Here is a 22,048-nt window from a genome sequence, read left to right as displayed (position 1 = left end):
TAGTTCAATTACAAACTTAATTGAGTTCCATTAACATCTTAATTGCGAACAATTAGCTTATTAAATCTAATTTTAAAACTACTACTCGAAACTATAGATTTAATAAGCTATTTAGATATTAATCGAACTCAATTAAGTTTGTAATTGAACTAAATTTTCACATTTTAATTGCCTTACATATTCAATTTTGGGTAAAGTGCATTTTTCAGTTCAGTTTGGAAGTTTAATTTATCCATTTATGAATGGCTAACATAAACAAAAAATTGCTTATTAATTATGGAATTGTTTTAAAAGGTCAATTAACTGAGACAATTGGAGCCGTTCGGTGTTCAAATATGCTTATATAAATATAAGAAAATTTTATTTTTTCATAGATTATCTTGTTTGTGGCTTAAGAGGTTACGCTACCCTGAAATTTTCAAAAAAAAAAAATTATTTTTTGCTCAATTTTAAAGTCTATATCTAATGAGTATTTTGAGATGTCTCTGAAAGCAATGTCTTAATAACCACGAAAGTTATGATCATTAGAAGTCAGAGCGGTGGGAGCACGCCGATTGACTTGAAAGTTAAAATGCATCTTCCTAAATAGATTTTCCACAGAGTGACGTGGGTTTTTTTCGATTGAATAATTTGAAAAATTTTGATTCAATTTTTTATACGGTATTTTTAGCTCAAAATATAAAATCATTTTTGAAGTGATTCCAATTTCGTACAAATTAAAAAAAAACATCCACTTCACTCTGTCCAAAATTTATCTCATTTTAAGAAAAATATTATTTTACATGAAATGTCAATCATGTACACCATCAAGGAATGCTCCGGAAAAATTGATCCGCGCCAATCTCTAGCATTTTTAACTAAAAACATTTTTTTATATTTAGAAAGCTTAAGTTATGTATTAAATTGGCAATATATGTAAATAAGACCTACCTCAAATAGTTTTGTCAGAAATATTCCTAAAAACCATTTGAATTTCATGCGTTCAGGGTGTGGTAACCCCTTAATTGATTCAATTATTTATCGATTTAGTGTATATTCATGAGTTTCCTTGTAAAGGTACTGACTCAGGGCTGATTCCATTTATTAATTTATGTTCTATAATACACTTCAGCTCTTCTTATCTCAATCGTATTTCTAGTTGAATTAATTCGATCACATTTGATAGGAAAAAAATAATGAAATTCTGTTTTAAAAGTATTGGCCCTCCCGTTATCTTCAATTTTAGTGATCGCTTGTTACCTTCCCATAGCTGTTTTGAACTAATCTTTACTCCAAGAATTATCATCTTGCCTGCAATCCAATGTCGTGCATTAATTAATGTTGTATTTGCAACAATTCGTTCTTTAACTAATTTTGATGTTACTAAAATATTTGATATTTAATTTCATGAAATGAAACAATTAATTTGCATTTGGATACTTAGTTTAATTAATTATGCAGACGATTCAGAGTTTATTTGTTAATTTATTCAGTGTTGCTTGTAAATGCATATGTGTATATATTCTTTGAAGTATCAGCACTTGTGTGAGGTCGTCGCTCGCATGTTTACTCATTTTCACCCCCATGCTTAAATATATTTGGTATATTGTAGCTTATGTATGTACGAGTATATTTTTTCGCTTGTGTGTGTTCGAATCTTTGATTGAAATTTGTATAGGATAAAATTTGTTTGCTTTCACGAAAGCAATTAACTTAAATTGAACTGCTGAATGAACACTGCATAATTATGCATGCGAGGGTTGCTGTGCTGGCATATTTGCTAGAGAGTAAAGGAGTGGAGAATAATATATATTTTCGAAATGAATAATTTTTTTGTTAGGAGAATAGAATAGAGAATAGAGAACTATAGTACAGTTTGGCATTTAAGTAAACAATATATTTATATTTTTGATTTAATATAGATTTTACATTATCTTATATGAGATATATAAATATATATTTTGTTATAGGTGAAGGTAGCTAAAATTAAGTATTTTGAAAGCTATATAGCCTTCGAGGATCTCAATTTATATTTTATACATATTTTATTATGATTTTTTTTCTCTAGTCCGCTTACTTTGTGCACTACCCTCGTAATTCTTTCAACACATACATATGTAAAACAAATATTTGCTCGCTTCATGCAACTTTTTGTAAATTCACCCCTCCAGCTATTTCTAATATGCTAATGGATTTGCTTTCACTTCACATTCGATCCTTTCTTTATTGAAAGCAGTTAATTGATTTCTCATATGGTTAATTGCACATCAAAGATAAAGTGGAAATGTAAATACAACACATATATGTAAGCAAATGCGGTTGATTTACACTTGTACAATGCAGCTACTTAATTATACAAATATTATTTGTTTAATAATGTAACATACATACATTTTAAAGTGTATGGTTTGCTAATATTTGAAATTCCTGAAACTTAGCAAAAGCTTTTAAGGTAAATAAATATTATGCTATTAGCTAACAATTGACTTTGAAGTTGTTTATTTAAGACTGGTTAGTAAATAAATACTTTAGTACTCAATTGTTATTAAAGTTGATGAATATTTTTGATTAAAATGTGAAGTCAATAAGTTTGGAAATATGTAGAAAGTGAGGCAATATATAAAGATAGGCCATTTGAAACGAATGCCAGAAATGAAATGAAATCAGTAAAAGCAACAAAAAATCTTTAAATATTTTAACATTTTCATTTTCTTAATACAAAAATGTAATACATCATCCACTACACATATCCTTGCAAAAACTCAGCTCAATTGAACCCAATTTATTACTAATCAAATAGATAACGTAGGTTTAACACTTAATCAATAAACCGCTGATGAATTTATAAATTTAAAATAATCGCAAAACTGCGAAAAACCCTTGTCAACTCAAATATATCGGTATCCTTATCTCTAACCAACTAAATAACTCATACTCCACTCAGCACCAAACAATAGCTTCATAAAGCAGGCACAGCGCCTAGCGCGTGTGAACCCTCATCAATATGCCGCTCAATTACGTGCCAGCACACTTATGGCCACTTCCTCAATTATGCAGGCATTTGGACATGTTCCACCTTGCGTCGAATGACTCACCAACAATGTTACATATACCCCTGGGTGGGCACATCAAACGGATTAGTGCAGGAGATGATACCGATGTTGTTGATGATGATGAGCGATTGTTGTGATAAGACCCGATGATGGATGTGGCAACTGAGCGAAATGCGATTTCCCGAAATACCATTGCGTGAGTGTAAAGTGCTGAATGCTTGGCGCAGCATGCTGCTAATGAATGCAGCGCGTACGCCTAAAATCAGCACCTACAGAAACACTGACAGAAACACGTACTCGAATCTGGCGATGGTGATGTGTATAATACTCAGCTGGTGACTTGGCTGCTGGTGTGGTTAGTGTGATTGAGTGAGTAGCTCTTACTGCCAATAGTTGCTAATTGGTTGGCTAAGTTGATTTCTCACGACTGAGTGTTCTAGCTAAGGCGTTTCGGAGAAAATGCCTGCAACTGTAGTTGCTAATATTTTGGTTATTTGAATGGGGGTTGATTAAATATCATGTGTGTTCTGAGACATTTGGAATTGATATGCTGTAGTTGGTGTTTTTCAATTAAAATTTTCTGCGAAAAATCAGGTATTTTACTTATAACCTTAAATTGTGGTGAATAATTCGTACTCTACTGTATTATTTTTGTGTTGTGATATATGTATTTGCACGCAAGTACATCATAAATATCTTCTCTACACGCCAACACATTAAATGGAATTATTTTTATGACCCACAATAAAAAGTTCAATCGCATTTAAAGCACCGATTTAGTAAAAAGACTTCACCTCAATAACGATGATTAAGCTTATTGGTCAGCAGGTGAGACCTACTAAATATATTAGCTACGCTTCAGTAGGCTCTAGTTAAGCGTTTATATACGAACAACAACAATAAAAAAAAAATATTATATCAAAATCGACCAGCATGCCAGCACCGACAGCAGCTTAAAGGCAACTAAACTCAAATAAATTTTGTATTACAAAACAGTGAAAGCATTTGCGGCAGGGCAATGACTGACCCACTGTCCGCCCGTATGCCTGTCATACCTGTGTGCACATAAAAAACGAAATATGTTTTATAGCTTATGTTTTTGTTTTTTTACTGCTGCAGTGGCGCAGCTGTGGTTGCTCTGTCATCGACCGCAAGCAATCATCTGAAGCAGCCGACAGCCGCACAGCGGCATTTGCTCGCTTGTGGCTTGCATTTAACTTTCCAAGTTATTTACGGTGAACTTGGCAAGCATTTTTGGCAAGGCAGACAATAAAAAAATACACTGCGCGTATGTTTGCTATTTACTTTGGAAAATATGCGCTTGCATGAAAGTCAAAAGAAATAACGCAAATTTTCAACATTTAAATTTTTACTTGCAAATTTTCATCTATAGTATATATTATTTTTTGATATTTATGACTCTCTATATATATATGGTCGGTGATATATTTATATTCGATGCATTGAATTTTATTTACATTTAAATGTTGACATATTTCTTGGCATTTTAGCTGGTTCTTCTGCTTCCACAAGCTTTCCTTGCTCAGCAGTCAGACGTTGTTCATGCATTATTCATTTTTATTCCCTGTTGAATTGTTTACTTTAGGGGGTGTCAGTGATATGTAGATAGTATAAATGAATCTATTGATCTTTGTCTTTGTTTTGACTGTCTTTCAGTATTTCCAGTTGATTGATTCGATTAAATTCGGAATCATCAAATCATCAATTTTAGTAGCAATTGAATTTGTGGTTTTAACTTGATTTTTAGAAGAAAATAATATAAAAATGAGCTTATTCTATATTTAATGTACTGATTTTTAAATGTTTATAATTTACTTAGAAAGTGAAAGTATGTGTATGTATGTCATGTAATTAAGCGTTGAACCGTTTAGCCAGTTATAGCCGAATCGATGAGAGGGCGCCACTCCTCTCTTTTCTTCGCAGTTCGGCGTTAGTTGGAGATCCCAAGTGTAACCAGGTCGCTCTCCACCTGGTCCCTCCAACGGAGTGGAGGCCTTCCTCTTCCTTGGCTTCCTCCGGCTGCTACTGCAACTAACACTTTCAGAGCTGGAGTGTTTTCGTCCATTCGGACAACATGACGGACAACATGACAACTGAGGACCATAAATCTTGCGCAAAATTTTCCTCTCGAAAACTCCTAGTGTCGTCTCATCTGATATTGACATCGACCAAGCTTCTGCACCATAAAGCAGGACGGAAATGATAAGCGACTTGTAGAGTTTGATTTTGGTTCGCCGAGAGAGGACTTTACTTTTCAATTGCCTACTTAGTCCAAAGTAGCACCTGTTGGCAAGAATGATTCTGCGCTGGATTTCGAGGCTGACATTGTTGGAGTTGTTGGTTCCCAAGTATACGAAATTATCTACGACTTCGAAGTTATGACTGTCAACAGTGACGTGGGAGCCAAGACGCGAATGCGCCGACTGTTTGCTTGATGACAGAAGATATTTCGTCTTGTCTTCATTCACCTCCAGACCCATTTGCTTCTCCTACTTATCCATGCGGGAAAAAGCAGAACAAACGGCGCGGTTGTTGCGTCCGATGATATCAATACCATCGGCGTACACCAGCAGCTGTAGACTCTTATAGAAGAATGTACCTTCTCTATTTAGCTCTGCAGCTCGTATAATTTTTTCCAGCATAAAGTTAAAGAAGTCACACGATAGTGAGTCACCTTGTCTCAAACCTCGTTTGCTATCGAACGGCTCGGAGAGATCCTTCCCAATCATGACGAAGCTTTTGGTGTTGCTCAACGTCAACTTACATAGCCGTATTAGTTCGACAAAAAAGTGTTGTGTGTCGATCCTCCCTTCAAGGGTCTTTTCCAAGATTTGGCGCATGGTGAATATCTGGTCAGTGAAAGTGAAAGTAGTAAAACGATTTATTAGGTGAATCGAGTTATTTAAGTCTGCTCAGCTTTTAAAGTGAAATTAATGAAAAGTTTAAGTAATTTTGTACTTTCTTTTATAAGAAACATATTTTAGATAATATTTCAATAATATTTAAATAGAAGAAAGCTTCAACTCGCTGTCTAAGATCAATTAAAAGTTTTTGAACACTAAAAGAGTGAGTGGCAGTAAGAATGCAACAATTTCACTGCAATCTGGGAAGATTTAGTATTAAAACTAATGGCAATCAGCAGAAAAAAAAATTAAAAAGACAAAGCAAGATTCAGAAGTACACACATTCTACAATAATGTATACTATGTTATTAGAAAAAAAGATAAAACAAAGTTGTTGTTTTCACGACAGCAAATATCCCTTTAATTATTTCGATAAATGTTTCTGAGTTGACAGTTGTTAATTGGATTGAAATTCTGGACTGTTCAGTTCACCTATATCTGATATTCTTTTGAACGACTCAGGTATTCTTTTTGAAGAACCTGTTTTAAAACCAATTTTCAAACCTTCGGGAAAGTTTATCAATATATACTTGATTTAAGGACTTCGAAGTAGAATAACAATCGAGTACATGATAATATTTTCACTAATTTGCTTAATGTAAACATGTGAGTGATTTAGTTTGGGTATATGTCAAAGCCGTTTTATTTACAAAAACTGTGCCTACCTTTAGGCTGATGCTACTCTTTATACCGTTTGTGTATGCGTGACATCAATTGAAATATATATTTTCTCTGAGACAGTTCTATAATGAGTAATTTTGGAAATAGCACAGCAAATATATTGTATTTACAATAACTAAAACTCAGAGGTGAAATGGCTGTGGCATTTATTCTGCTCCATCCTAAAAATATGCAACGTTTTATTAAATTTGTCCACCCTCAAAGGATTAAAATATTAATTAACAGCTGTAAAACTGCATAATATGAGCAGAATTATTTGTTTATACCGAAATCAAATCAAATCAAATAATTTAACAAATTGCGCGAAATCGCAGTAATATTCCCAAGCGCTTAACGCATTCAACTGTAAAATCCAAACATGTTTTTCAAGTTGCGAAATTCATAAACTTTATTGCGCGCTGCAGCGATTGCCGCTCACGCTCGAAACGAAGATTAACTTGCATTTAAGAAGATTGCGGAAATAATTGACAGAGCAAAGCGCCGACAGAGCGGAAAGTAATTATTAAATGTGTGTGTATGTATAGTATTCGTATATAACTGTACACGCAAGCAAATAAATATGTTTTTGTTGTCATTGTACACGCAATCTGCTCGTAATGAAGTGGAAAATACGCTGCCAGCTTGCTATGCCATAAGCCTGTATCTGTGGATGTATGCGTGTTTGTGTCAGTGAAAAGTGACAATTCACGCTCCATTCGCAACCATAGAAAAGCGGATGTCATTTGTAATTAATTACGACACAACTACCAGTTGTTATCGGCGGCAATGTTGCAGAAGAATATGGCATTTGCACTGTGTTTTATTAATTATTCAGTAGGACAAATACACTCTGTATGTACATATACATGGAGATTTCTGCATATAAGTGTATATTCGTGTATACACGCTCGAGCTTAATCTTTAATTACAGGCCGCATGCTCTATAGCAACGTATGATCTCATGTATGTATAATTATGTATGGGTGTGTATTGGCGCTTCGATGATATTAAATTTGACTTTCATTATATTGAACGATTGAGCTCAATCTTTAAGCTGTAATTATTTCACCGTAAAATGTTTGCATTAAGTTCATGTTCTTTTTCGCATATATCCACAACAAAATTGGCCAATAAAAAGGAAATTTATTGAATGGAAAAATTATTGTCGTTAACTAGTCTATTGAATAATTTGAGATTTACCGTCCTGACACTGGATTAAACGTGATGTTATTGTATATAATAAAATGTTTTAAATGTTTCGGGGAACTTTTCAAAAAAAAAGTTCTATGTTACTTGTATGGTTGAACTAAAGAGGGTTAATTTGGTACAGACACTGTGACTTGAAGGATGTGCGTCACATATTTATACTCCATTTGAATGCAAATTCTATGAAAATTCGGTACGGAGTAATTTTCCATTTTCCATATAAATAAAATACGTCCTGCGACACACTAACCCTCTAATGGTCACTTATAGTCTTTCTAGAAGTAAATTTCCAGAAAATTTGCTGATAATTAGCTTAAAGAGATACAAATTAGATAAGAAAATACTCTTAACCCGCTCATGCCCGAATTAATATGGGCGGAGCTAATATTTGTTTTAGTACAGCTATATATTAGACTTATTAGTTATAAAATTTGGTAAGAAGTATCGCCTTAGTAGGGGCCACATTTGGATGTATTTTTTTTGGGCCTCCAAATATAATTTTTTGTATATTGTCTCTAGGGTCAAGCACTGGTCGAGTAAATCGATTAAATCGTTTTATATCGACCTTGGACATTTGTGTTAACATTAACCCAACAAAATATTTGTTTGCATCCCAAACTTATTTTCAACTGAAAATGTCATTTTTTGAGCCGAATTATCGACATTTACCCGAAATACGCATTTACCAGAAAGAATGGTCAAAAGTAGTAGCTAGCGACGACCAATACATTGAATAAAAAGCCATAAATTTACAAAAAAAAAAAACAGCGGAAGTAAAGTTGTAGACCTAATATATTTCTCAACACAATAAATTCCATGAATTCGGTATATAATATTTTCTTGACACCCTGATGACACGTGCGGAAAATGGATGAACTCGGTTCACAACCACTACAACTTGCCATATAACTCAATTTTGAATTCCATCTTATTCCATCACTTTACAATATGTGACCTGGTCTACGGAAAGGGGGCTTAGGTGTCAAAAAATCAATTTTCACTTTTAGTTGATTCGGATGGAAGATGAGATGTTGTTTATTTTTAACAGCTGTTTCCCAGAAAACTAGTTTTCGCACGTTAGCTCCCTTTTCGTAGACCAGGTCACATATATACATTAGGAACCAATGAAGATTGCGGAATAAAACTCTTTACACAAATACTGTATATGATCTGTGGCATCACTTATGAAAAAAATTTTAAAGTCGGACTATAACATTTCAATGCCCCGATTATCGAAGAGGAACAACTCAGTGCCTTTAATCCTTAATTTAAAGGAAATATTTTTTCTTTCCAAATAGTGTGCCTCTATAAGAAAACTTGCTAAACTCGGGTCACAACTTCCCCTACACACATAAGGCTACATAATTGAAAAAACTGCTGGACAAAAAAATTTAAATAACGAGAATTAGAAGCCTATAGGCAACATTGGGCATGAAAGGGTTAAACTCGAATGAGAATATCCACATAATTATTTTCCGAGATGGCAACTCTGTAAAATACTTTACTACTTTTTGCTTAAAAATATGCAGAAAAAGAAAATGAACTTAAAATTCACTGAGAATATCTCCATAATTTTTTTCCGAACAGGTGGTAACACTGTCAAAATATAGTTTATAATATTTTGCATTATTTCTGAACTTAATCTTATAATTTTCGCATTTCTGTAAGCCTTTGAACCACGTTAAATGCATTAAATGTCGCTTATTCAAACTTGATTGAATTACCCCATTTCTTCTTTCATTTCTATTTTATAACGGCAAAACCTTTGGAATCATTTTCATTTTGCTTTAGCACTGGTATCCCCACGCTTCAAGCCATGTACACAACAGAAATCAACGCTTGCTTTGTATTTTGCGATTTGATTTAAACCTTTCACCAACAGCAATTCGCGGGTTCAAAGCCACTGCCGTTGGCGTACTACAAGTACCATTATACATGTACAAACATATATATATGCATATCCAAAAGCGCTCGATTACAAAATACTCTTCATGCAAATTAGCATATCGACTTGTCTGCGCTGAGACAAAATAAAAAAGAAGAAATTTTTAATTTTCTTAAGACACTCAACCTGCCACCCGACCACCAATGGTCTGCGGCCCAACCTCTTAAGGCCACAAATTGTTTGAATTAAAATCCAATTTGTTTGCATACAAACAACTTATCAAGCCTTTAAAGAAATTGCCGCAATGAAAGTGACCGCTGCGTGTTGGACATTGCTAAGAACCAAAAAGAAAAGAAAAAGGCATTTTGTGGGGCTTATTTGTTAGGAATACCCCGGGCGCGTAGCCTTTTTACATTAATTTTGGCAGGCATTCTCTTTTCGCTTTGGCGGCGAAATTTCTTTGCAATCAACGCAGACAATTTTAATTTATTGCGGCGCTCTGATTTGTTATGATGATTTATTCGTGGCATAGTATTACAGTTATTAGAGAAGTAGGGTGTTAAGTGTGTAGGGCTTTTTGTGTAATATTGCATGCGATTTTTTATTGTTTTGAGTTTTGGATACATCTTTCATGGTTTTGTACTATTAATCATTTAATTTTGTTTTAGCTCAATTGTGAGACGCTTTTTGGCTCGGGCGTTTAATGTAAGAAAGTGATTAATAATTTGGAAGTATTTTCAATTAATTTTATTTTTTTTTAACAATGGAGTAAAGACTAATAATATAAATTACCGAAAGAATCTAACTTTTAAGAAGTTAAGTTAAGTTATGTGGGTTTAGCTAGAACTTCTACTTTTGCAGATTCAGGCATGAAAAGCAAGCTTTCGTGTTTTGAAAGAAGTTTTTAATTTAATATGAAAAATCATTTGCTATTGGCGTAAAAGAAAGATTGGAGAAGAATTGGAATTTCCTTACTATGAACTTCACTTTCAATTAATTTTAGTTAACTCATGTCGTCACTCTAGCGTGGTATAGTAACTGAAACCAGGCAGCCAATTTACTTTCTTATTGGAGAATTCATTTATATTGGAAGAGTTTTGACTTTAGGTACAGTGGTTTTCCGAAATAACGAACACATTAATTGTCAGGCCTGTTCGTTACATCGAATTTTTCGTTAATTCGAGTACTCACTTAGAGGTATGTTTTTCAATAAAAAATAGTTAAATATCCATAAATTGCAGTTTAAAAAACTGTTTTATTAAATTATTTGTTAAAAAATTAAAATATTGCCTTGAAAGAAGTAATGTGCTGAAAATTCAAATTCATTATATTCATTATACGAGATCAAAAAATTTTTCCATTCGTGATTCTCGTAAATTTCTATAGCTATGTATTTCAAAACTTAATTAATCGTCGTTCGCTCTGTTGGCTCCTTCCTTAGGTTCAATCAATAAAATAAGATAAATTAATAGTGTTCTTCTTTACCACTTCTCTTCTATAGTGCCATCTTAATTGCTGCATAAAATGACAGCCACTCCTTCCTTGGATATTTTTCTCCCTGGCGCTCTGAAGAGTATGCATTATCAGATAATTTCTTCCAAAATGGACCAATTCTGCAAATACACCACTATGGAATATTTCTTTTTAGTAGCAGCAGTGCATATTTTCCGAATGTTCTTCATATTCTGTAACTTGAGTAAAAATTGAGATTTCTTAATGAAACTTGGCACACTTATCTCTTGGCACCATAGGAAGGTTGCTTTCGAAAATGAGCAAAATCAGACCACTGCCACGCCCACAAAATTGCGAAAAACGAAAACACAAAAAGTACCATAAATAAAGCTATGGAAAAAAATGTGGTATGAAGGATCGCACTATGAAGGGGCATATTTGGATGTAATTTTTTTGGGGACAGACATTCGTGGCCCCGCCCCCAAATAGGTTTTTTGTGCATATCTCGGAAACCAATAGAGCTATATAAACCAAACTTTCTGCAGTGGTTTTTTTAGCCACTTCTTAATACAGCCCAAAAAAAGAAATCGGATAATAACCACGCCCACCTCACATACAAAGGTTAGGTTGAAAATTACTAAAAGTGGGTTAACTCACTAACGAAAAACGTCAGAAACACTAAATTTCACATAAGACATGGCAGATGGAAGCTACACTCAGATTATTTTACAAAATGGAAAATGGGCGTGGCATCGCCCACATATGGGTCAAAAACCATATCTCAGGAACTACTCGACCGATTTTAATGAAACTTGGTTTCTAATAGTTTCTTTTCATCCCAATGATATGTTGTGAAAATAGGTCAAATTGCTTCACAACCACGCCTACTTCCTCTATACTAGAACTTTGAAGACGATCTGATTCGTTTACTTTACAATATATAAAGTAAGCACTAGTGAAGATATCGGTGCAGAACTTGGCACAAATACTACGTTTATAGTATGGCAGCCCCATTAAAAAATCGCCGAAATCGGACCATAGATTTTTAAGGCCCCATATATCGAACATGAGGAACTCGGTGCTTCTAACCTAATATTATGGTTTCCAACTTTCAATGGACTTTATACAATATATATGACGAATATGTGTATAATATAATATTAATAAAGTTAAATAAATTGCGAGAGTATAAAATGTTCAGTTACACCGGAACTTAGCCCTTCCTTACTTGTTAATTCTACTTTTACCACGATATTATTTGATTTTTAACTCTCTCCACATATGTCTTCTTTATGTTTTTGTTAAACCGAGTACTTAAAAATCCCCGATCTTCGTTATTTAAGGTACTTAATGTAACACATTTGTTTGTTCGTTTTAACGTTTTGGTTAAAATGAGTATTCAACTCTATACATTTGTCATCAGATACCCAAAACTTCACTATAGAATAATTTTTAAAATTTTGTTTATGTGGTAACTCTGTTCGAACATTTAAACAAAAATAATTGCAGCTAGAAAAAAATAAAATATAAATATTTGGCAACTCTGTTTTCGCTCTAATGAATTTATTGTATACCAAGTCGCTAGATAATACTATTTTCAATTTTTTTTTTCTTAGACGACTTCAGGGTAATCCTAAGTTGCTTTCAATTATAAGCAATTTAAAAAAAAATTAGTATTTTTTCGATACTTCGCACATAGTAAGGCGTTTTCTGAATCTGTGTGTTCTCATAACTGCCTGCTTTTGAGTGTTATTGGAAATATAAAATAATTGTGAGAATAAGTCGCACACATTTTGAACGATACTGTAGTAGCATACAAAGATATACAAAACTAGTTTTTCTATGGCAGAATTCATTGAATACAAGCCTTGAAGATTTTATTTTTCAATTTGTTTTGCATAATTAATTAAATTATAAATAACATTTCTCAAAAGAATTATATCCATTTCCACAACTTTTAGCTGCTTTATTAGAGCGATTAGTACCATTTACACTAGCAACACGCTAAACATTTAATAAAAATTAAAATTGCGCTTATTTCGAGCATAGAACGCGCGCTGGTGGGCAAAGAAGTTTAGGAAGTTTGTGGGAAAACAGAGAAGCAAGCGCAAAAAAGTGTGTGAAATGCGTAAAGTGCAAAGTAGAAAAACGCTTAAAATTCGCTGAGCAATGAAAACGTCCTCGTCCGCTGCGAAACAAAGCCACGAAGGCAAAGCAGGACGCTTGCGTGCAGCGTGTGAGAAAGTACTTTGTAAAATTTTAATATTTGCTTATAAAATGAGAAAAGTTTCGCTGCAGTAATGAAAATGCAAAAGCAAAATTTCGCTGTTTAACGCTTCGACAACTACGGCTGCATTACAATGCGTTGGGTTAAAAACAAAAAAAAAAAAAAAATTAATACAAAAATAAAAGTGAAAATGAAAAATAAAAAGAAAAGAAAAAAAATCACAAAAGTTGTTTAGAATAAAAGGAAGCTTTGGCTGGTCGATTACTGGCAAACGATATACAAAAAATTTTTTTCATGTGTATGTATGTATATATATATATATGCTTTTAAGCTTAAGTATATGTAAATATATGTGTGTTGCATGCCTTTTTTGTTGCAAAGTTCCCAGCCACTAATGGCTGCACTCAGGCATGCACTGAACTTCCACGAATGCTTATTTAGCAAGTACTTAGTTTTAGTTCATATTATTTACATATTCATAAACAGTTAAGCCGTTCGCCTTGGCATGCAAAGTTTGAAGCAAAAAAAAATATATATATTTAATTAAAAGTGATTACACATTTGGTGCGTAAATTGCAGCCTTCAGCACAAAACAAAGAAAAACAATAATAATAATAAAAAAATTTCCAGGCCAAAACACTTCATTATGTTTCCTTTTTACGCAACATTATAAATGCTTACACATGCACCTAAACAGTTATATAAATTAGCGTATATGTCAATAAAATTATGAATATCACAAGAAGAAACCATTAATAATCCTTACCTTTATTTATCCATTCTCTTTTTTCTCTCTTTTTCTCTCTCTCTCTCTCGCTCGTTCGAAACCTCATGCACTTTTCTACACATTTTTGCACATCTCTCACCCACTCTTACTCTTTGTGCTCCTTTTTGCATTTTTATTTCATGCTCTTTTACACCTCATTTGCTTTCGCATTGCATTTGTTTGTGCAAAAATTGAAATCTTCGAAAAATATTTCTCTTTGCCAACCCCCTCCCCACTTATCTTCACTTAACGCTTCTGCTTCTGTTCGCAATTTTTTCGTTTACGCTGCAAAGTTTTTGCCCTTACAGCTGCTTTGTTGGGCGCGCGTTTTCGTGCCGGTTCCAATGCTGGCATGTTGGGCTTGGGCGGCCTGCCGGGCCTAGGCGGTCCACCGACATCGGAGGCGGATGGCGACGGCATGGAGGGCAATAATCTGGATGTACCTGCTGGCTGTAATATGGGACGACGACGTAGTCGTGCGGTGCTCTATCAACTGTCCGGTCACTATAAGCCGGAGAAGGTGAAGACGAAATTGAAGTTGGGAAATGTGAGTAGCCATTTGAAGTGTCACCAGGTGAGTTTGGTGGTGGTCGTTTGGATTATTTGTTACATATATTTCTTTTGTATAGCTGTCAGTATCTTAGTAGAAGTCTATCAAAATATTCAAATGTTGAGAACAAATCGTGATCGTTTTATACATATATACTCGAGTACTTGATACAAAGAAGTCTAATAGCCTTTTAATTGATCAATTAAAATTTTAATTAAGAAATCGCACTGTCAGCGAATCGATAATCGATCAGATGGTACATATTTTTGTTTTTGCCTTTCATAAGAAGTTGGTATGTTCCATCTGCTGATTGTATTTTTTTATTTATTTCGACAGCAGCGACACCTACCTCCGAGTAGTGTGAATCACAACACACAGACAAAGAACTTATATGTAATTACAAATACGTTCTTTATTAATTAATGTAGAAAAATGAAATTTTTTTGTATGGTAAATCGATCTAAATCAGCGTTTTAATCGAGCAAAGGCCACTTAATTGATCAATTAGCTCCTGTGCGCATAGGTAGCATTTTTAAACTAATGCCTTTCCTGCGAAAAATCTTTCGAAAAACTTTGAAATATACAGAGAGATTTAATTAAGGAGACTTAATCAATAATATTCTCCCCTTTAAACACACATACAACTTATATGCCTTACACACACACATTCCTTTATCATTCCGTTTCTGCCTCTTAATTAAATTCGGCAGACATACAAATTAAACTAATGCCATACAACGGCAATCGAGTGTGTAAAACGAATCATATTACATTCGTTAGCGACGCATAAATGCAATATCCAACTCACAATGCTGGCGGCTAATAAACGTGAGAGTGTGCCTGTGAGTGTGTCTCTCTATTCAAATACACGCCCCTTTGTGTGCCTTAATAACAGGCAGAACACGGTTATACAAATAATTCTTGCGCTGACAGATTAAATGTAATTTAATCCTTTTTTCGCCACGCGCTATATACACCTACAACAACAACAACTGTAGACTAGTGAGTGGCGTGTATTCTACTGTCACACAAGCAATTAGCGCGTTTTTATCGAGCTTACTTCGGTTGATTTTTTTTGCTTTTTTCACCTTTTATTTTACCACAAATTTTAATAACTTTCACATTTTTCCTACTAAATATGTTTTTTTCTTATTTATTTTAAAATTTTTCCCACACAGAATTTATTGCATTCAACAGAGGCGCCTTTTCCCGAATACAAAACGCAATCAATAAAAAAGTCACGCTTCATTCTGCCGCATTATGGTGTTTTCAAGGGTTTTTGGGACTGGATTATATTGGTGTCGACATTCTATGTGGCCGTTTTGGTGCCATACAATGCGGCATTCGCGAAAGCGGATCGCCAAACCATGGTATCGGATGTTATTGTGGAGGCGCTATTCATAGCAGGTGAGTTGGGTGGTGAAAAATGTATATAAAATATGCATGCTTTAAGTGTGAAAATATTTTACAAAGGGAATGATAAAATTTTGTGTGAGTGTAGTTGGGTCAATTTTTATATATAGAGAGTGAGCGCATATAATGGAAATTTTTTATTTAACAAATTGGTGAGAAATGGGCGAGTGGAAGCAATTTGGAGTTATTTTTTAGTTGTTAGTGCAGCTGAAAATAAATTTAAATACGAGAATAATAAGCACTGAGTGCTTCTAAAGCTCAAAAATAGCTTAAAATAAAAATCATTTTAAAATGTTACGTATACGCCATGTACATACATACATAGGTATCAATATTAAGCATTTCAAGGGTTAAAAATTTAATGTAATAAAATAAAAAGAAGATTTGCTACAAAATATTTATTATTCATCTATAAGGAAGAAGCAACAGTCAAAGCCAGTTGTCTGCAACACCCATATTTGGCACTACCTCTTCAAAGGCAACAATAACAATAAAATGAAGTTCATTGTACCGCAAATCGAACTCATCCTCATAACAAATAAAATTGCCAATTTCAGTTCAAATCCGCTTATAGAAATCATATCAAATAAATATACGCGTAAAGGTTACTCATACGCAATGTTGGTCACTCATACAATACGTACTACAGCATTAAAGCTACTTAAGTGCCACTTTAAACACACATTCTACTTTATAGAAAATTGTTAAAATGCACCTTAGGTTAGGCTAGGTTAAGCAAATGCTGAGCACTCATATTTATTTTCATTTCATTCATTTAACGAGCGACACTCCAACAGCAGCGCAGCAGTCGAGTCTGCCGAATTTGATTACATTTACTTAGTCACCGCAGACTGTTGGTCTTGCCTTTGCTTTATTATTTTTATTGAATTTCCATGCCTATTTATTTCTTTACGCTTATTTACGAGCGCCAGTCAACGTGGGCTTGTGCATATTTTATTATGTGCCAATACTTAAGTACATCTCTCTCTAGTATACATTTAATGCTTGTTTTGTGCTTGTTCTTTGCAGACATTTTATTGAATTTTCGTACAACATTCGTCTCGAGCAAAGGTGAAGTTGTCTCCGATTCGAAGCTGATTGCCATTAACTACTTGCGTGGCTGGTTTGTCGTGGATTTGCTGGCGGCGCTGCCGTTCGATCATCTCTATGCATCGGATCTATATAATGGCGAGGTGAGTGTTCTTAAAAAGGGGGGAAGCAAAAGCAAAACGAAAAATAAAAAGTTAATGGACACGTTTTGCATGATTGGCGCGGCAACAAGTTGCATAAATCACTTGTTGGCTTTAAAAGTTTAAGGTTTAAGTTAAGTTTTCTCTCGAACTGTTTCATTTTACTTGTTAAATTTAAGTTGAGGTGTGAGTTGCTTAAATTTATTATGATTTTAGTCTCCTAATGACTGCTTAAACTACAATCTAAGCTCTCCATCAACCAAATCACTACCTGTTTCCTTTAGATTTCCTCCAACGACCTTTAAAATTCTCTTCTGCCTCTACCTAAACAACTCCTACCTGCTTTCTAATCAGACTTCCTTTATAAAACCCCTAACAAGCTCACTTCCTACATCCCAAAACCCCGAAATGTGACACACTAATGCTATTTTGTAGCTTTTCATTTCCTTTATCTGCCAAGTTTTCGCAAAAGTTTGCGCTTTCACCGAAAATACAGCTTCTTTGTTGCTGCACTCCCACAATTGCAATGCAATGCTGTTCGTATGAGCACAATGTCGGTCGGCAGGTGGGTAGATGTACTTCCTTCTTATTTGCGTCCGACAAACAATGCTGATGGGATATTTCTCATTTTTCCTGCTGCCATTACAAGCATGATGAGAGATAGTCAGCTTTGCTGTCTTGGCTTGCAATGAGTTTTTCCTCCATTTTGCTTTTGTTGGCATTGCAGTTGTTGGCATTACAGCTAAATCATCAGCATAATCAGCAGTGATTAAATGCGATTTAAGAGCTTTTAAATTTGTTGAACTTCATGCATGCATTGAGTAAGACTCATTTGCTGGAATTGCATTTGCTTTGGAAGCGAATAAAGAGTTGTAATGGTGTAATTGGGGCAAATAAGTGGAATACTTGCACGGAAGTTGAGTGGTGATATTGAATGTGTGGGAAAAGAAGGGAAGAGAAGGTTATCCCATATTCGAAGACTTTATAAGTATAAGAAGTTATAAGAATTCTACTGAAGGTCTCTCTATAGATTTCCAGTAACTACTCATCCAGCTGCGGATATTTCCAGGAAGTACTTTGAGTCCAGAGTGAAGCAATGGCAAGTGAATAATAGCAATATTATAATTGATCACTTTATGGAGAAATTATAAGAAAAATATATAGCTTTAATTCTGTGTTTAAATACATATCTACATATCCACCGCTAATAGTCATCATAAAGTATCATTAAGCGCTAGAGTGGAAGTACTTTTCCGTGACTGGTAGCAATTTGTTTCCATTAAGAGTACACTCTCATAGAGCAGACAGAATAAAATAAATTATTTAAAGCAGAAACTACGCACAGAAACAGCGGGAAGCACACAGCGCCGCTTGCGCGCCTTAAAGTAGGCAATATAAATTCGTTATTGTGACAACTTAAGCGCTGCACTAACTGCCGCCGTGTTTTTAATGACCACGGAGTAGTTTCCAACTTGTTCAACGAGTTTTCCGAAGCAAATGCAAAGAGGAAGAGGCAGAAAAGTGTACAGCCAAAAAGATGAGATTAACTGCAAGTAATTAAGGTACATTGGTGTTGTAGTTAAAAATGAAAAAAATAGTAAGTTCAGAATAAAATTAAAGGTTATGATTTTTTTTTTTAATGAAAGAAGGGTCTGCAGTGTATAAAAATCTATAAAAAATATTTCCGAAGGTTATTTTAACTATATAAAGTCATATTTTATAACCAATATATACAAAAACAAGTAAGGAAGGGCTAAGCTCGGTTGTGACCGAACATTTAATACTCTCGCAATTTATTGAAGAAATTTATTAAGATAACACACAAAATTTACCCTTAAACTCGGCATAAAGTTTAATAGAATAACGAAAATCGTCATATATGATATTTACCCATGCATATATGCGGATTAAAGCCCATCGTATTTTTAAAAAATCTATAATTAGGTATATAGAAGCTAGGAGATGTTATGAACCGATTTTAATAATTTTTGGAACAGAGACACACTATTAGAAGAAAACAATTTCCTCTGAATTACATTAAATTATCTGAGAGATTTACCCATATTTTCGGTGAATAATTACCCTTAGGCCCTGAGTTCAACATGTTCGATATCTGTGGCCTTGAAAAGTTATAGTCCGTTTTCGACAATTTGTTGACAAGTGAAGCCAGAGATGATATGCACTATTTGTGTACAGTTTTATTCTGCTATCTTCATTGGTTCCTTATGTATACATTATAAATTGAAGGAATAAGATGGAATTCAAAATTGAGTTATAAGGAATGTAGTCGTGGTTGTGAACCGATTTCGCCCATTTTGTCTGTGTTATCAGGGTGTCAAGAAAATATTATATACCAAATTTGATTTGAATCGGTCAAGTAGTTCCTGAAATATGGTTTTTGACCCATAAGTGGGCTATGCCACGCCCATTTTCCATTTTGTAAAAAAATCTGTAAAATTTAGTGTTTCTGACGTACATCGTTAGTAAGTTAACCTACTTTTAGTAATTTTCAACCTAACATTGTATGGGAGCTGGGCGTGGTTATTATCCGATTTCGACTATTTTCATGGTGTATGCTGGGATACGTAGGAGAACCGACTGCAGAAAGTTTGGTTTACAAAGCTTCATTGGTTTGCGAGATATATACAAATAACCGATTTGGGGCGGGGCCATGCCCACTTTCCCAAAAAAAAATTACATTACAAACAATCGTTATGTGAAAAAAACTATAATACTCTCTTACCAACTTTTGTTGCGAGAGTATAATAATAATCTTATAAGCATATATTTCATAACTTCTTTTAAAGCTTCAAAGAAAGTCAATCTGTGTTCAGCTCTTTTGGTAGCAAACATCAAAAGAGTTTACTCATAGACCGCATACTAAACTCACCTACCTAAAGCTTTCTTCATCCATTGCTTTACAATATATACTCTTCTCTTCACTTTTCATCATCTCCCACACACTTTAATCGTCTCCTAGTCTGTTACTTTTTATTTTTCCATTTTCCCAACGATTCGTTTATGCTTGCTCCGCTTCATGGCATCGGCGACAAAATCGCTGGGATTAACTTGTCTACTGCTGCGTATCATAGCATAAACACAGCATGGATTTTCTTGGTATAGTTCGTGTTTGTCTCTGTGCGTTGAGGTCTCAACTTCAGCGACTGCAGGGACTCTAACCTTCTTGCCAGCCGTAATTGACTTCTTTCCTTTCAGCAAATAGCTGTACGCACTTGATTGAATGGGTGTGCTTTTAAATTGAGTGTTACTGCTCAGCGAGTCGCTGTTGACTTTTATGCGTTGTGCTCGCTTTTGTCACTCAAAGATGCTGGTGCGTTCATTATATGAAAGGTGTATGCTAATTTGCTCTGGTTGAGGCATTATATGTATGTTGTATTTTTTTGTTTAATTTAGAGGGGAGAGGAGGTAGTGTAGTGTTGTTTAGAAAAGCAAATGAGACTAACCTCTGCTTGAGTGATGCTAGGAGTTCGAAGATGAGCAAACTAACGATGTCAGGTATGATATCGGATCTGGATTTTTTTCCTATAACCACTCCCTTGCCATCTTAGTTTCTGTACTCATCCCATTTTTTTAAATCTCGTTGAAGCTCACTCCACTATTAAAAACGCACTAGATGAAAGTATAACCTATCATCATACGTTTGCGTACATTTTTACATAAAAAAAAGAAATATCGCATGCGAAATCATTGATGGCGTAACTTTTCGCGTCCCTTTTGACTTTCACAGCAAATTTGAAAAAAAGTGTCATTGCCCACTTTTTTCCGCGAAAGCAGATTGCTTACGCACCAGCACCTTGAACAAGCAACCACAGCGATATACAAACTACCATATACTTACAACAACAACACTAATTTTTTGCACCGCTAATTTCTTTCTTTTTTCTGTGGTTTCCTTTTCTTCCCGCAGGAGTCACACATTCATTTGGTGAAATTGACACGACTGTTGCGCCTGGCACGTTTGCTACAAAAAATGGATCGATACTCACAGTACACCGCCATGATACTGACACTGTTGATGTTATGCTTCTCGCTGGTGGCGCATTGGTTGGCCTGCATCTGGTATGTCATTGCCGAAAAGGAGTACATGATGAATGATAGCGGCTGGGATATAGGTGAGTTTCATATGTGTCTGTGTGTGTGGGTGTTTGTGTGTTTGTGTGCCCGCATGTGCAGCACTTACATGTAATGTGTACGCGTTACCGCAAATGTGTTGCATTTCATGCGCTTTGCTTTCGCATGAAAATTACTCATACGCAGTGTATGACCAACCGACGGAGTGGCAAATTGGTGTACCACAACATGTGCTTTCGTGTAAATACGGTGTTACACGTGTAAATGTGTGGTGGTGTGGTGAACATGTTTTACACATGAGCTGCGATTAATTTTGTACAAGCGCGACAACCTATGTGCAACTATATTACATATATGTATATAGCAGTTTTGGTAATAATCTTGCTCAGTTTGCTGGAAAAATCCACATTTCATTAGCGAATTCGCTGGAATTTCTACGCTCTCGGTGTTTTTGAAGAATATTACAAAATACACATGAAATTTTGTTGTGAATTTAAACTCTTATTATGTACTGCATGCTCTGTTGTTTAATGCCCTGCCAGCATGGCGTTGACACCAAAAATTCTTTATATAAAATATATTTTACGGGAGTGCTTGATTATGAGTTACGAGGAACTATGTTGACTTGTTCTTGGTCGTCTTCAAAGGCGT

The 22,048-nt window shown here is 34.6% G+C and overlaps 1 protein-coding gene across 1 annotated transcript in view; it reads left to right on the top strand.

Annotated features, from left to right (window-relative positions):
- The window catches only part of LOC105211631 (potassium voltage-gated channel subfamily H member 4), a 70,997-nt gene that overhangs the window by 23,549 nt on the left and 25,400 nt on the right, over positions 1-22,048 (top strand). The window contains 4 exon segments of the mRNA XM_029039859.2: positions 14,461-14,699; positions 15,881-16,109; positions 17,145-17,308; positions 21,234-21,438. Of these exon segments, the coding sequence (XP_028895692.2) occupies positions 14,461-14,699; positions 15,881-16,109; positions 17,145-17,308; positions 21,234-21,438 (837 nt within the window).

The sequence above is a fragment of the Zeugodacus cucurbitae genome, chromosome 6 (genome assembly GCF_028554725.1).
Source record: "Zeugodacus cucurbitae isolate PBARC_wt_2022May chromosome 6, idZeuCucr1.2, whole genome shotgun sequence".
Classification (NCBI taxonomy): Eukaryota; Metazoa; Arthropoda; class Insecta; order Diptera; family Tephritidae; genus Zeugodacus; species Zeugodacus cucurbitae.
Note: the sequence above shows the minus strand (reverse complement) of the source record. Positions and strands in the feature narration are given on the sequence as shown.